General features: G+C 43.7%; 1 protein-coding gene across 6 annotated transcripts in view; it reads right to left on the bottom strand.

The window, feature by feature from the left end:
• ANKS1A (ankyrin repeat and sterile alpha motif domain containing 1A) overlaps positions 1-17,593 on the bottom strand; it is a 190,301-nt gene that overhangs the window by 78,519 nt on the left and 94,189 nt on the right. For all 6 annotated transcript variants that reach the window (XM_060109437.1, XM_060109439.1, XM_060109436.1 and 3 more), the window contains one exon: positions 14,483-14,603. In XM_060109437.1, coding sequence (XP_059965420.1) covers positions 14,483-14,603 — 121 coding nt within the window. The remainder of the gene's footprint in view (positions 1-14,482; positions 14,604-17,593) is intronic.

The raw sequence follows: 17,593 nt of genomic DNA on the forward strand, positions 1-17,593 counted from the left end.
TCCCCCTTGGGGTGCTGCAGAGCCCCGCCTGGGTGTCTCTCCCGGGGCTGCCTGCAGAGCACCCTCCCTCCCTCGTCATGGCCTGCAGCCCCAAGGCAGTCAGGTGAGGAGGGGCACGCTTCATAACCATGACGCTTCGCTGCCCAAGCATGATGCCAGGGTCCTACAATGCTGGCTCTTCCAGGGCAGCATTTCAGGAAGGACCCCAACAACCAGCTCTCCAAATGAGCCACCGCCCTGAGGTCTGAGCAGGGATATGGTTCCATGCACCCCACCGACTCAAGAAGAACAGTTTGGTCTCCACAGTCGGCTCAGCTTTTGGCAACTCTGCAGAGGCTGCTGAGGGGGCAGCCAAGTCCACTTCATGGCTCTGATTACTTATCCACAGGAGCCCAGAAGTATGAACTTTGGCATCTCCTTCCTCTATACTTGACTGCTTCAGGACTTTCACACCCCGAACTCACACACCCCACACCCCAAAGGTCAAGTCCAGAGCACTGAACAAGCACTGAACATCCTGAATCATGTCTCTAGGGAAGAAGATGTGCTGAGTACATAAGAGTTCCACACAGCTTCACTCAGGCCTCAGGAAGCCCTGACTTCCAGGCTATGAACACCACATATGACAACTGACAGCGTGCAAGAAGTGCCCTGTGGGGCTGCACAGTGGGACCACATGACCCTCTAATGGTGGTTTGGGCCAGCGGGACTTCCTAGGAGAGGTTGATGGGGAGAGTCAACCAGGGTGTGAAATTCGCCACCTCCAGGACCATATTCTGACGGCTGACTTCCTCCAGATTCTGGCCCAAGGTGCAGGTCTCCCTGACTGCCTCTGAACTCGAAAGAGAGCACTGATAACAGGAGCACAGGCTTCTCTTCCTTTGCACCAGCTTCTAGCTCCTTATTTAACAATTTTTCTGAGGAGATGGGAGTCCAACAACAAAAGAAAAACACCAGTCCAGAACTGGGAGTGAGCCAGGCTCACACTGCCTGGGTGGACCTCGGAACCCAGGCCACAGGGAATGTTCTGACTGCTGCTGGGGGAGCCAACAATGAAGGCCCTGTCCAACAGCCACGCATTCATGCCAGTCATCAATGGAGAAAGAGGGACAGATGCCAAGAGCTCAGTACCAGACAGATGCTGGAGGAAGGAAGTGGGCAGAAAGAAGGAACTTATGGAACTTATGGAAGGAGGAAATATGTGAAGAGCAAGAATTTCTGAGGGTCATAATCCCATTAGAGAAACCACAATCCACCAGAGTAGAAGAAATCATGGAAAGAGATGCTCATAATGAGACAACTTACCCAGGCAATTCCCTAGGAAAGACACCTTGGTATTTGAAAAGCTTGTCAAGATCTAAGGACCTCAGGATCTCAACAAGCTGGTGTTCTCTTTCCCACAATGAAAACTATAGCCAAGGCTAAGTTAGATTTCCTGGCAAATCAATGAGTGGGAAAAGATCTACTCAATGGTCCCTTCCTTCTGTAAAGTCAGGATAATATTAGGTCTCTTAGGGACAAGGTGTTAGCAATATAATGTACTGATCAAAAGCTAGATTTCCGCCCCCCCCAAAGCCAGATCTTGAGCAAATTACTTAACTTTTCTGTGCCTGGTACTGTCATTGATAATTTTGGGATCTTAATAGTACTTATTTCATAAGCTTGTTATGAGAATTAAGTTATATATGTGAAGCATTTAGGACCATGCCTGGCACATGCCAGCTCTCAATAGATGGTAACAACTGTTATTATTCTCCACACAGGATCCATAATAACATGTTCTGCTCACAGATGAGACCAACTACTTCTCTGTTCCTCACAGATTTGTCACAAGGATCGTCAGCAACAGTGTACGTGACAAGTACCAACATCCATTGCCTTCATCATCCTTATAACTCTCGAGAGCAGGAGGAGGAGACAGAAGGTAATACAGTGAGAATGCTGAAGTGAGAAACTGAGAGAGGCCCCAGAACTGTCACTGTGACCACCCATTCCCACAATCCGCATGTGCACGATGTCTCTTCAGGGGGCACCTTAAGGTATAAAGATGAAGACAAGGACTCTGCTCCACGAGCTTACCAGCTATTGGAAGAGAGCAGCATATAAAGAAATGACTAGAATGCAAGGCAAAGATTAATAGATGCTTTAAGAAAAGGATAAACCAAATGCACTGTGCAGTGAGCAGAAAGGAGAGTGTGATAGCTTTGAACCAGGAGGCTTCTCAGAAGAGGTAGATTTTTGAGCTGGGTGTTGAAGGAGAAGAAAGGCCTTGACAGGCATAAAGAGAAGTGGAAATACTTTAGAAAAATCAGGGACAGGAACCTTGTGCCCAGGGGCTCGTGGACTCGCAGGCTTGCAGAAGAGAACCCTCAGGCCCGAGGTCTTCCTTCAACTGAGAATCACTATGCTCCCACCCTGGGAACTCCACAGCTTTTCCAACGCTCCTCCCATGCTGCCCCCAGCACTCCTCACAACCTGCCCTTCTAGGAGAGAAACAAAGAGGGAACAGGACACGGGGAGGACTCTGTCCTTACTCTCCCCATACATCAAGGCCAGCTGCTCCACTGAATACTAGGACACCCCAGCATGCTAATTCCCAGTCCCTTCGACTTTCCATTTTTATTCATTCTGGGTGTGCATTTTTCTTTTACCCTGTGACCTACTGAAGCAAGGGGTCTTCTATGCTGCATTTTAATTACTATCATGATCCATGGGGATTATCAAGGGCTTCTGAATAATAACTTTTTTTTTTTTTTTTTTTTTTTGCGGTACGCGGGCTTCTCACTGTTGTGGCCTCTCCCGTTGCAGAGCACAGGCTCCGGACGCGCAGGCTCAGCGGCCATGGCTCACGGGCCTAGCCGCTCCACGGCATGTGGGATCTTCCCGGACTGGGGCACGAACCCGTGTCCCCTGCATCAGCAGGCGGACTCTCAACCACTGCGCCACCAGGGAAGCCCCTGAATAATAACATTTTAACATTTACACATTTTCAGTCACCTCTGCCCATTTAAATGAGGGCTGAAAAATGCAGCTCATGTGAGGACTTCCTACGTTAAATCAATCCTCAGGCTCCGAGGAGAAGGCTTGGGTACTCCAGTTTCCTGGGCTTGTTCTGCTTTCTTTGTTCCCTTAGGATTGGAACCTTCCAAATGCTTAGTCACTGTGGTGATCATCAGAAACTGTGTGTGCGTCCAGGGAACTCCCAAGTCCACGGCTGCTTTTGGAGGGTCACCGTGCTTTCCTCAGAAAGAAGGCACCGAGTATGTTATGCAGACATTTGCTGGAGATTGTGATCTGATAAGACAAATAGACTGAGAGTCCTTTCTGGTCCATGACAACCAGAGAAATAGAAGAAGATCTGGACCGGGATTCAAGAGGTCCAAAGTGGAGCCCCAGCCTTGTGACTTTTCCTCTCTGGGTCTCTTTCAAAAAATGAACGGCTGGGATGCATTCTCTAGGGCTTTGAGATTTAGTACGGTTGAATCTGTGATTAAATGACCTAAGTTCCCTTCCAGCTCTGTGACATTAAAACATGAATAGTAGCAGGGCTTCAGGGGAAATGACTTAACCTCATGGTTAAACAGGCTTTGGATTCGGCCATGCTAGAGCTTAAGGGCCAGCTCTAATGCCTAACTTTTTCTTCCTCATCTATTAAACAGGGATAAAAATAGCCTCTACTCAGAAGATCTGTCTTGAGCTATTCAATGACCTAATCAGTGTAACTGAACTCGGCACGCGGCTGGCCCATAAGATGCGTTCAATTAATGTAAGCTGCCATCGTTATAATCATTTTTCATTTACAACCATTTCCAAACTGCTCTTCACGCTAACACTGAACAGTCTCGTTTCCTTTCTCCCGACTCTACAAAGGAGACAGCTTTCTTCTAAGTGGCCCTATGAACCAGGTAAAATAAAACTCAAATGCCAGGGAAGGTCCAGCCGTCTTGCAAGTTTGGTTCAGGGTGATGTGTAATAGCATGGTGGAGGATGCTCAGGTCAGGAACCACCTCCACCCACAGCAGCACCCACGGGCACAGCCCAGCTTTGGGACGCAGGACTGTTCTACCTGGACTTGGTCCTGATTAACTGATAGCTCCCCTATTTCCCTAAACTCTTCCTGAAGAGTCTGTTCACTGCCTGCTGTTGGACCCCTGGCCCCTCAGACTCCCCTATTCAATATTACCAGCTCTGCGTGGATCAGTTTCCAACCGGCCATGATATTTAACCGTGCCCGATTTAATAGCACACTTGCCATCTCTGTTTCCCTTGATCTTCTGCCAGTTCCAACACTGGGTATTCACAACCATTTGCTTTCTCTTCTCCAGTTGCTGGAATGTTGAGCCCTGCTGAATACTCAAGAAACAACTGACTGAGTCCTCTACCAATGTATTTACCTCAGCTGTCTTCCAATAGCTACCAAGTATTAGGTACTAGTTCTTCTGTGCCGGACACTGTGCTCAGCATGTCCTTTTTTAATAGTCATAGCAGCCGTGAGTGAAGAATTTGTAACCCTACTTTACCTGTTGAAACTAGGCTTAAAGAGGTTAAATGACTTCCTCAAGGCCACCAGCCAAGAAGTGGTAGACAGGAATTCAAACGTGAGCCTGACTACCAGGCTCAGCAGTCCTTTTATTCACTTCTTGAAAACTATGACATCGCCATAAGATTGATTTCTCGCCTCTGCCACTCTTTTCTTTTTATTTATTTATTTATTTATTTTTAATTTTTTTATTATTTTTATTTTTTGCTTTATAACAAATTAAATCAGTTATACATATACATATGTTCCCATATCCCCTCCCTTTTGCGTCTCCCTCCCACCCTCCCTATCCCACCCCTCCAGGCGGTCACAAAGCACCGAGCTGATCTCCCTGTGCTATGCGGCTGCTTCCCACTAGCTATCTACCTTACGTTTGGTAGTGTATATATGTCCATGCCGCTCTTTCACTTTGTCACAGCTTACCCTTCCCCCTCCCCATATCCTCAAGTCCATTCTCTAGTAGGTCTGTGTCTTTATTCCTGTCTTACCCCTATGTTCTTCATGACATTTTTTTTTTTCTTAAATTCCATATATATGTGTCAGCATACAGTATTTGTCTTTCTCTTTCTGCCTTACTTCACTCTGTATGACAGACTCTAGGTCCATCCACCTCATTACAAATAGCTCAATTTCATTTCTTTTTATGTCTGCCACTCTTTTCTAATCGTCATGTTTCCCATAGCACCTATACTCTTGGAGGATAATCGCACCAATTTCCTGAGAAGGTTTAGGTCAAACTTCCTGAACTATTTTCAACATGATGTCAAAATCTGGGGATAATTTCATCTCTTCCCAATTGCCTCAGAGAAGTATCTCCCCATCTAGGATTTACCAAGGGTCAATTGCCCAATCCTTTTTCTAGTCTTTATCCTTCTAGCTCTTTCTGTATCATTTGAAACTGTTTACCAGTTGTCCCCAGTATGCACTCTCTCCTTCCTTGGTCATGGGATTTTTTTTTTTTAGATTGGCTCACAGCCACCTAGAATGCAGACTACATTTCTCATCTTTGTGGCTAGGTGTAGCCATGTGACCAAGCTCTGGCCAATGGGTTTTATAAGTGAGAGTGGTATGTGCAACTTTTGAGAGCTGTCTTTAAAGTACTCTTCTCTCCTTTCCTCTGGCCTGTGCTGATAGCTTGAACTTGAATAGTCATCCTGAACTATGAGACGGCAAAAGGAGACCGGGTCCTTGACCATCATGAACTGCCATACTAGCCCTGGACTCCTTACTTCTGGACTTCTATCTTGTTTAAACCACAGTGATTTTGGGGTTTCTGGAAGTTCCGTGATGGCTTCTAAGACACTGCATTATCCTGGTTATCTTCCCATGATTTTCCTTTATTTTCCTCTAAAAGTAAGTTCTATTCTTGACCTCTTCAATCTCTCTAGTCTTTCCCTCAGCAATTTTCTCTTATGTTATCCATCACCTCAATGTGGATGATTCATGAATCTGTATTTCTAATCCTTACATCTCTCTTGAACATCAGACCCACATTTCCAAGTGCTTATGGAGTATTTTTAGCTGGATATTCTGGTACCTGAAACATCTCAAACTTAACCTGTCCAAAATTGAACTTAACATATTTCCTCAAATGCGCCCCTCCTTCAATTCCCTATTTCTGTTAGTTGCACAATATTTCCCCAATTAACCAGGCTCAAAACCTTAGAATCATCCTCAATACTCTCTCCTCCTCTTTCACCCATATTTGGTTGTAAGATCCTGTTAATGCTACCTCTTCAAAACCTCTGTTATCCATATTCTCCTTCCTATCACTTTCTATTATCCCCCTAGTTTGGGCTCTAATTTCCTTCAAGAGATTCCTTGAAGTCTCTTGACTTCAGGGTATTCCTGACTCCAGTCTCTCCCAACTGCAATCTAAATTCTACAATTATACAAACAGTCAGCCCTCCATATCCATGGGTTCTGCATCTGTGGACTCAACCAAGCACATATTGAAAATATTCAGGAAAAAAAATTCCAGAAAGTTCCAAAAAGCAAAACTTGAATTTACCATGTGCCAGCAACTATCGTACTTATATAGCATTTACATTGTATTAGGTATTAGAAGTAATCTAGAGATGATTTAAAGTATCCAGGAGGATACAGGTAGGTTATATATGAAAACTGTGTCATTTTATATAAGGGACTTGAGCGTCTGAGGATTTTGGTATCTGGGGGGTGGGGGGGGGATCCTGGAACAAATCCCCTGAGGATACCAAGTGACGACTGTACTTAAAGTGTGGCTTCTATCCTGTCACCTCATTCAAAAAGCTTCAACAATACTTCATGGTCTTTGGAATGAAGACTGCCATTTGAGATCCAGTATTCTACGACTAGTCCTTTGTTCAAGCCAAACTGGATTATTTTCCATTCTCCAAACATGCTATCATCTCCTGTCATCTTACTGTTATTTATGCCACTCCCTCTGCCTGGAAGGCCCTCTCCTTCCTCCTTATTTCTGCCGATCAAGTACAATTCTCTATTTTTGGGTTCAGCTCAAATGCACTTCTTTCATAAAGCCATCCCTGATCTCTTACACTGACATAATTTATTCCTCTTTGAACTCTGAAATTACTTTTATACCACTTTACATGAATTTAACATATTCTGCCCTTTTACGATTATTTTACATATGTCTCATGTATACATATTGTATATAATGGCTGTCGATACATTTGGTGAAAGAAAATATAGATGCATAGCTGACAAGGTTCTAACTTGTTCCATAATGGAAAGAAAAGTAAACTATTCCAACTCAGAAATATAAATTGATAAGAGCAAGACAGTTATATAGTAGGGCTCCTCTAATGCAAGGGGTGAGAGAAGAGGAAGCTGCTGAAGATGAGGCTTGATTGTTAAACTCTCTCATTTACATTTTTTGCCTTTGGGAAAAGCACCCAAATTTACACCTTGGAATCTACCAAGAATATCTAGCCTGGACTTCCTGGCAAAGATGGTGGACTGAATACAGGTACTCATTTAAATCTTCTTCCCAAAGTCTTACTAAACTAATAGTAAAAGTAGGCCTCCTACTAAAAGATGTGCAAATGAAAGCACCCCCAAGAAAACTCAATCCCAAGCTGCCAAAGGGAAAAGCCAAAACTCACACTATAGAATTCCCCGAAGGCTCAGAAATTGGCAGCCCTTTGGATGTGGGAGTAGAGGGAGAAGCTAAAATAACATTTTCCTCCCCTCCAAGAAGACTGAGGTCTTCATACTCGTGCACAAACTTCACGTGGACCTAAATGCACAGCTCTCAGGAATACTGATTTAACTGCATCTTAAAACCTCTGAAGTGAAGCTGTGTGCCAAAGAGTCCACATGTATCACTGTCTTCAGATAATCATGCATCACTGCCCTAAGTTAAGTAACCACTTCACCTGGACCTAAGCACTATTAGTGGATGCTGCAGAAAAGCACCACAGAGAACAATGACTTTTAGAGCTCCTGGCTACTTTCCTATTGGCTAGCAAACCTGGAAAACTGTCCACTGTTTCTCTGAGCAGTAGCAGGCCCCCAATGTCCAGTGGGCAAAGAGTTAAACACTATAGAGAAATAAGTGATACACAAAACATTGCTCTGCTCTGTTAGTCCTGTATGAAGATTTCAGAGGACTTTTTCTACATTGGAAACAATTGAAATAACAGAGGAATTTCTAGTCGGATAAAACTGTCATAAAACCATCTGGGCCTAGTGCCTTTGTGGGGGAGGGGAGATGGGCTTTTTACTTCATGGATCTATTAAAGCTTTCTCCTTCTGTCAGTTTTTGTCATTTCTACAGACACAAATGGCATTTCTGGGTGGGAAGATTTTTCACTGTGAAGGTTTGTCCTGCATGGTGCAAGATGCTTAGGATTCCTGGTCACTGGGCACTGAATGCCAGTAGTAACCCCTCCTCAACTAGTCATTGTGATGGACCAATAACTCACCCAGACAATTCATCCCAGGAGGATGGTAGCAACTTCTAACTAACCAAATAAAAAACTTTATTCTTATAAATTCTTTCTATTTATTTTTAAAATCTCTGCATTTATGGTTATATATTTCTTATATTATTCCTACATGTTGTATTTCCCTTTTCTTGATCAGAAATGTCGAGATATTTTAAAAAACAGACACGTTTTTGTTGCATTATTCAAGTCTATTGCTTTCTTCGTTTTTTAATTTCATTCTTTGTTTTCCTTTTTTTCTTTCTGTGTTTAACTGAGGTGTACATGCATACCATAAAGTAGGTGATGTGTACTATCTGCTTTTATCTTTATTAATTCCTCTCGGATACTTTCTTTTGGTTAAGTTTCAGTCGTTCTTAATTTTTAACAAATGAATTTAAGGATAAAAACTTTCCTCTGAGTGCCACTTTGGTTAAATATTATCAGTATTTATACAAAGTATTTCTACTACCATTAGTTTCTAAGTAGAAAAATGGAAAGGAAAAAGATAGGCAACTCATAGACTAAATATATAATACTAATCAATAAGATACGGTGCTCAATTTCACTAGATCAGGCAAATGCCAAATTCTAAAGTCACTTTTTTTGCTTACCATGGTGAAGAGCATTAAAAAGTGATTATATTCCATGTTAGTAAAGGTATAGGGAAAAGAGCATGCTCATTCACCATTAAGGAAGGGCCATGTGGCTCCATCAATTAGATCTAGACGTGTACCTACACTTTCACCTGCTCATTCTACTTTCTATCAATGTCTTTTAGAGAAATGCTCATATAAGCATGTAAGAATGTCTGTATGGAATGTCCACGGCAGCATAAGTTATAACAGAAATAATACTGAAGACAACTTAAACATACACCAGCTAGAGAATAGAAAAATGAGTTATGGGATATTTAACAAAAATTCTAAAAGAATAAGGTAGATTTTAGGACTGTGACAAAACTGTATTTATGACCTATGAACAAGGTAAATTGTAAAAAAAAAAAAAGCCTGCAAAACAGTTTGTAAAATATGATCCTATTTTAGGTTAAAAACAAACAAAATCTCACATGGTCACTTTTATATTAAGATAGCAAAGGGCCTGAAGCATACAGCATACTTTCAAACTATGGCCACCAATGGCAACTGTGAGTAGCAGAGAGGTGAGAAGAATCTGAGCATTTTGTGTGTATTCACTTCTCTATTATTTGAAATTTTTCTTTCCAGTGAGCTAAAATGAATGTAATTTTTAAAATATCTCCTATCCCAGCCCTCACATTGCAGTTTCCTCAATTATAAAGGAGGAGCTGAAAGCTCTGGTAGTCTCATTAACATGGCCTTTTTGAAAACTGATGAATTAATTCATAAAAGCTGCCTAAGATAATGACATTAGTGGAAAAGCAGGCAAAATTTAATATGTACTAACATGCGACATCATCTGCTGACTTGCCTCACTTTTACCAATCCTAACAGGCATTTCTTCCAGGCTACTGAGAAACTGGCAGAGCCTATTTTCATATTTAATGTCTCAACTCCTTTGTCTGAAAGCTCTTTGAGTGATCTAAGCAGCTAGCCTGGAGGCAGGCACACCTCCCATGCTGTGGTTCAATTAAATCTGTTTCCCCTACTGCCCACTCTCAACAGTTAGCCCAATGCTGCAGAGCTGGAAGAAACCAAAGCAAAGGAGGATGAGATGTGAGGTCAGAAATCCTCCTTGGTAGTTCTCTCCTTAACCTGGAGATTTCTTAACCTGAGGATAGAAGGGCACTTGGCCCCATTTATGAAGTTCATCTGGGAAAGTTTCCCCTTTCCTTCCTTTCAAAGACTGAGCCAACTATCTTGTAGGGTTTCCACATCAAGCCTTTGAAAGAAAGAATTAGAATCTCACTCCTCCACGATACTAAAGATTCTTCCCTCACTAAGAACCACTTTCAAACAGAGCATTAAATTAACTGAGAACTTGTTCTTCAAGGGTTAATTTCAGTATGATTCATTACTAAACAACTAGAGTAGGCATCAATGCTCCACTCCACTCTCTTTAAAGCTTTAATTAAAAATCCACCAACATCGGGCCTCCCTGGTGGCGCAAGTGGTTAAGAGTCCGCCTGCCGATGCAGGGGATACGGGTTCGTGCCCCGGTCTGGGAGGATCCCATATGCCGCGGAGCGGCTGGGCCCGTGAGCCATGGCCGCTGGGCCTGCGCATCCGGAGCCTGTGCTCCGCAACAGGAGAGGCCACAACAGTGAGAGGCCCACATACCGCAAAAAGAAAAAAAAAAAATCCACCAACATGATTGGAAGACTTAATAAGTTAAGATATCAGTTGTTCCCAAACTGCTAGAGAGACTCAACACAAAATTCCAAGAAAAACCCCAGCAGGACTTTTGGTAGAAATCAATAAGCTGATTCGAAAATTTTGTCTGGAAAGATAAAAGAACTAGAATACCTAAAACAATTCTGAAAAAGAGTATAACTAAGTAGCAAAGGCAATTCCATGGAGAAAGGACAGTCTTTTCAACAAATAGTGCTAAAACAATTGGACATTCATGTACAAAAAAATATATCGCTACCCATACCACACACCATATAAAAAAATTAACTCAAAATGAATCATAGATCTAAATGTATACCTAAAGCTATAAAATTTATAGAAAAAATATAGGAAGAAATATTTGTGACCTTATCTATGAAAAAAAAGGATTAATTGAACTTCATCAAAATTAAGAAACTCTGCTCTTCAAAAGACACTGTTAAGGGAATAAACAGACAAATCACAGACTAGGAGAAAATAATATATCTGATAAAGAACTTATATCCAAAATATATAAAGAATCTTTACAACTCAATAATAATAAACAACCCAATTTTTTTGATGAGCAAAAAATCTTGAAATGGCAACTTCATTAGATACAAGGATGGCAAAGAATCACATTAATAGATGTTCCACATCATTAGTCATTAGGGAAATGCAAATTAAATCCAGAACGAAATATCACTACACACCCATTAGAATGGCTAAAATTTTTAAATACTGACAATATTAAGTGCTGGGGAGCACACACAGCAATTGTAATCCTGATGGGAATGCAAAATGGTAGAACCATTCTGGAAAATGGTTTTGCAGTTTCTTATAAAGTTAAGCATGTATTTATATAGGACCCAGCAATTTCATTTCTTGCATTTACCCAAGAGAAATGAAACCTATGTTCACACAAAAACCTGTATGTAAATGTTTATAGTAGCTTTATTTGCAATTGCCAAAAACTGTAAATGGCCCAAATGGCCCTCAACTAGAGAATGGATAAACGGTGGTATGTCCATACAATGGAATACTACTCAGAAATGAAAAGGAACAAATTACTAATACACTCAACAAGTATGAGTCTCAAATGAATTATGCTAAGTGAAAGGGACCAGACTCAAAAGGGTACTGGAATATTGTGATTTATAGGAAATATATATATATATATTTGGCCATTCGGATGACCAAAATATATTTCTCAGATACACTTGGTCTTCATCCATAGTTCCTGGCTTACGGTTCCCAAAACCCAAGGAATTTTCTGATTGATAAGCTGTTAATGAAGGTGACTTTTGGTTAGTTGGTTGATTGGTTGGTTGGTTGGTTTTTGGCTGTGCTGTGCAGCTTGTGGGATCTTGGTTCCCCAACCCCAACCCAGGCCACGGCAGTGAAAGTCCTAACCACTGGACCACCAGGGAATTCCCTGAAGGTGACTTTTGGATACGACCCCAGGGTGGGGGCTGGTTGCCAAGAGAACCAATCATGTGATTAGAGGGTTGGAACTTTCGGTCCCATCCCCTGATTTCCCAGGGAAGGGAGGGGGGTTTGAGGTTGAATCAATGCCATTGGCAGATGATTTAGTCAATCATGACTGTGCAATGAAGCCTCCATAAAAACCAAAAAAGACAGCTTTTTGGTCCCTTTTTCCCCCCAAGGGCTTCCACATGGGGGAAACCAGAACACTTTTGCATGCCACCGTGCCAGGCCCCAAGCTCCAGGAGTACAGAAGCTCTGTTTGGGACCTCGCCCTATGTATCTCTACATGTGGCTGTTGATTTGTATCTTTTAATATCCTTTTATAATAAATCGGTAATCTAGTGAGTAAATGGGTTTTCCTGAGTTCTGTGAGGCATTCTAGCAAACGACCTGAGAAGAGGGTCGTGGGAACCTCTGATTTATAGCTAGTCAGTCAGAAGTCCAGGTAACAACCTGGACTTGCAACTGGCATCCTGAGTTGGAGGGAGTCACTGGAGCCTCCAATTTGTAGCCAGTTGGTCAGAAGCACAGATGTTTACCTGGGCTTGTGATCAGCATCTGAAGAGGAGGGCAGTCTTGTGGGACTGAGCCCTTTACCTGTGGAATCTGATTCTATCCCCAGGTAGATAGTGTCAGAATTAAGTTGAATTCTCATACACCCCACTGACGTGCACACACACACACACCCACAGAGGAACTGGGTCTGGGAACCCTTTTCAGGTACGTACTGTATGATTCCATTTATATGACATTCTGGAAGAGGCAAAATCATTGCGACAGACATTGGCGCAGTGACTGCCCAGGGTAAGGGAGGCGGGCAGGACCGACAACAAAGGTACACAGGAGAATCTTTTGGTGATGAAACTGTTCTGTATCTTGATTGTGGTGGCAGTCAAACGGCTGTATGTGCCAAAACTCACAGAACTGTACACAAAAAGGGTGAATTTTACTGTTTCTAAATCATAACTTTTTTTAAAAGCTCCAAATGGAAACCATTAAAACAAATCAAAACAACTACCATGAAAATAACCACAAAATTTCTGCATTTAAGGAGGAGAAACCTTTTACACAGGACCATTAAAAATAAGGTCTGCAGTGTCAGACACATCTGTACACGTTCTCTTAGCCACTCCTACCCTGACAGGCCTCGCAAAGGGTACTTCAAAAGACACCACTGCATCCCCCAGTCTTACCTGAACCATGGGCTGTCAGAGGACTGAAGGAAGCAGTAATAATACCCCGTGAAGGACCTGGGACCTGCAAGCGACAGAGAGCTGGGAGAGGCCGCAGGAGTTCCTTCCAACTGCAGTGGGAATTGCACTGCCCCTTCTTGTTCTTCCTTAGGAGACAGAGGTTGTCCCAAATGCTCCAGCGGTGCACACTCACCCCTGTCGGGACCACGTTTACACCGCCTGGCTGGTCCTCAGTCCTGCAGCCCTCACCCCTCGCGGAGAAAACTGAATTTTGCAGAGGCAGTGAAAGTAGGCCAAGGCGACAGAGCACTCCAGTTACCGGGTGGCAGCCAATCACGGGCCCCTGCCCACAAGTGTCTCAGTCTGAGGTCAGGACTCAAAGCAGAGTCTGTGCCGGCAGCCTGAACCCAAGGGGAATGACTTGTTGGGCTTGTTTTTCCACCACATTAACTTGAGGGTTTGTGATTTGAGACCCCAAATCAATCTCTGCCACAATGCTGGCAGCCTCCCCTCCCACGGCGCTCACCTAGTCTGACCCGACCTTTTCCTTGCTTCGCACACTGAAAGGTGACAAGACCACTCCAGCCCAAGGTATTGAAAATGAAAGGCCATAATACACCCACCATCCAGACTGCCCTGAAACCCAACTTCCCAGCCCAAGGAACACCATCATCTCCTTCCGCCCAGGATCACAAACTTTAAAAATCCTTTCAGGACTTCCCTGGTGGCGCAGTGGTTAAGAATCCGCCTGCCAATGCAGGGGACACAGGTTCCAGCCCTGGTCTAGGAAGGTCCCACATGCCACGGAGCAACCAAGCCCATGTGCCACAATTACTGAGCCTGTGCTCTAGAGCCCACGAGCCACAACTACTGAAGCCTACGTGCCTAGAGCCCGTGCTCCGCAACAAGAGAAGCCACTGCAATGAGAAGCCCGTGCGCAGCAACGAAGACCCAACGCAGCCATAAATAAATAAATAAATAAGTTAATTAAAAAAAAAATCCTTTCAGAGTTGTTTCTGCCAGGAGCAGGGGTGGGGGCTCTACCTTTTGTCCTTCCGTCCACGGATGCCAGCTTCTTTGTCTCTGCTGTCAGCAGTAGCTCATAAGGATGCTCGTCCTCCTCCCTGGCTGCGCTCCCCTGAATCCAGGGTCTCACGGTCAAGACCTAAGAGAAACAAACACCACAGTACTTCTCAGGTGGGGGGCTAACACCCAGACAGGTTACGTCAAACAAATTTGAGATTACTGGCTCCTTTTTCATCGGAGGGGAAGAGAAGGTAAATAAGTGTCACAGGGAATCAAAATGCTTTCCTGGCTACGCACCTGGACCTCAAATCTCAATGGCCTTGGATTAAAATATTCCCCTTTCCTTCCCTCATTTCATCCTTCAAAATGCCATAAAATCCAAGATCCTCCCTTCCCCTGCCTCTTCCCTCTTCAGTGTTCGGCAGGATCTCTTTTCTGTGGGTAACACCTCCCAAGAGGTTTTTAGCCACCATGCACCATAAGGCCTTCTTTCTTCATGCTTCTTTCCTAATATGCTCACACAGTACCCCAAGGCTGGGATCCTTCCCCTCTTCTCAAGAGGGAATCAGCATGACTTCTGACTGACCCTGACTGACTGATATTTACTAGGAACAAAGCATTCTGTAAATCCTTCTCTATTTTTGTACGCCCTTCCTCGTAGGCCCTGTGGGTTATAGATGAGGATTTCCCCAAAGCTGGCTTCCTACCACGCCTATGAAAATGCAATTTTAAATCAATTCCACCAATCTCTGTTCTGAAAAGAGGCAAGTGGATGGGCAGTAGGAATTTCAGTGGAGAAAAAGCAGCTCTGTCTCCTGAGAAATCCCTAATCCAGACAGCCAAGTGTCTCTGATGAAATGACTGACCAGAGCTGGCCCCTACACCTGCCAACTGGCTTGAGTCAGCTGGGGGCCTGGTGGCCACAGCCAGTCACAGTACCAGAGGGGCCAGGCATCTCGAACCAAGCCAGAAACACCATGATCAGTGCTACAGTGCTACAGTGCTACAGTCACACCGAGAGAGAGAATGGAGATACCTGCTTTAGAGGATAATTCTAGCTCATCTCTCCTAAGAAGCCAATGTGTTTCACAGGCAAATAAAGAATAATCATAGACTGGCGATTAGGAAAGCCAACCGAAGCACAAAATCTCTTCTTGAGCAGTTTGGCTAGAACAAGTAATATATTATGAACGAGGGGGTGAGCGGGATTCACAAGTCCACCTAACAAACAATGGGACCCTCCAAGTGTGGCACTGTGGTGTCACTGAAACCTCCTCCTTCACTGATGTGTCCCATGGCACACCGGAAACAAAGCAGGTTTGTGATTCAGTAGGATCTTGCTCCTTGGAGGCATAGCTCACAGCGTTACAGCCTAATGAGACAACACAGATTCTAGCAGCCTCAGACTCAGTGAGACTCTGCAGCTCCTGTTTTGTTAACAAGGCTGCCACTCCAAAGGCAGGATGGTAGTCTCTCCAAAATTCTGCTAAGCACAGCAGGAACCTCCACTGACTGAAAGCCACCTGGAAGCTAAAAGCTATTTCATTACAATGAGCTACTTGCCTGTATTACTTATTCCTTTTGCTTCTTCACAGGAACACGATTAAGGGAACAAAGAGGGACCATTAAGCAGTTCAGACAGTGTCAACTTAATACCGCAGGCTTTACTGACAGGAATTTGTGTTCTGCAAGTTTACACACCCAGAGCCATCACTTAGGCAGAGCCCTGGAAATCTCATTCTGTGAGTGCTCTGAGCACAGCAAGAGCTCTCACATAGCCCCAGGCAGACCTCTTCTCTGAGAGGTATCTGACAGCCTGGGTGCCGGGCCTATAATACCCTTTCTTCCCAAGCAGGACGGGTCTGATGACTTCCATCTGGAAAATCAGACCCACTGGACCTGTGTTTGCTGCGTGCCTGGCTCTTGTGCAGTCACAGCTAGAGAATACCTGGTTCCAGCTCGTTCCTTTTGCAGGTGACAAAACCCGGTTACCAGAGAGGCCTAGGGACCCGGTTACACAGAGAGCTCCCAGCAGAGCCAGGGCCATAAAATTCACTCCCCTTGATTCTGGATCGAGCTGGCCTCATTTTTTTTTCTGGGAAGTGTGGTTTCTCCACCCAATTCAGAATCCTCTCCCTCCTTCAGATGTCTAATGAGTGTCCCCTGTTCATACCCACACAACTCGTAGGGTGATCTTTTCCTCTTGGTCCTGGCCTCTGCCAGCTATGGGATTAAAATCTCACAAAAAAAGCAATAAACTGCTTTTCTTCACGTCTTCCTAGCTCCCACTCAAGAAGCCCTGTGTCACAGTGAATATGGCAATAACTGATTCGCAACAGAAAGGATTCTGCTCTTTACTAAATTACTCCTTAATCTTTTTCCCCTTTCTTCCAGGGCTTGCAATAAATCAAAAGCAAAAAAAAAAAAAAAAAAAAAAAAAAGTATTCTCTGCTATATGGAAGGCAACATTTTTTGCTGCAGAGAAAAGCGACTACCAGTTACCACCCAACTGTGACCAATGGAATGGCCAGTTGGGGTGTGGGCAGCTTCCTGGGAAGAGATACCACAGCAGCTGCAACTTCCCATGAACATTTAGCACATCTGAGCATAGAGAAGACGCTGGTCAGTCCGATGCAGTTGGCAGCCCCTTTGGTGGGGCGAAAACAGCTAATTAGCTTGTATGTGTGCACACACGTATGTGAATATGTTTAATCTTTTTTAAGACAGTTTCATGATCTGGTCATTACTCTGATCAGCTCTCCTGGGGCCAGTATACTCAGCTTCTCTTAAAGGCTTTCATGGGCCATCTGACAATGACAAGCCTCAAGAATAGTAAACAAACACTGGGTCAGATTGCTTGCCTGCTAGGATATGAATGAGGTTTAGGGTATTAAAGCTTTGAGAGTATAAGAAATGAAGATGGTGAAGAATACAGTCCAAAAAAAAAAAAGTCTACTTTTGGAGAAGACTTATCCACTCATACTATAGCAAACAGAATCTGTCTTGATCATTAAAAGGATAATAACCCAGAGCACATCACCTCTATATTTATGTACTTATAACCATCACTTAGGAAGCAAAGCCAGGGTTCTCAGGGTCTTCCAAATACTGACTATGGTTGCCCAACTG

Source organism: Mesoplodon densirostris, chromosome 10, assembly GCF_025265405.1.
Source record: "Mesoplodon densirostris isolate mMesDen1 chromosome 10, mMesDen1 primary haplotype, whole genome shotgun sequence".
Lineage (NCBI taxonomy): Eukaryota > Metazoa > Chordata > Mammalia > Artiodactyla > Ziphiidae > Mesoplodon > Mesoplodon densirostris.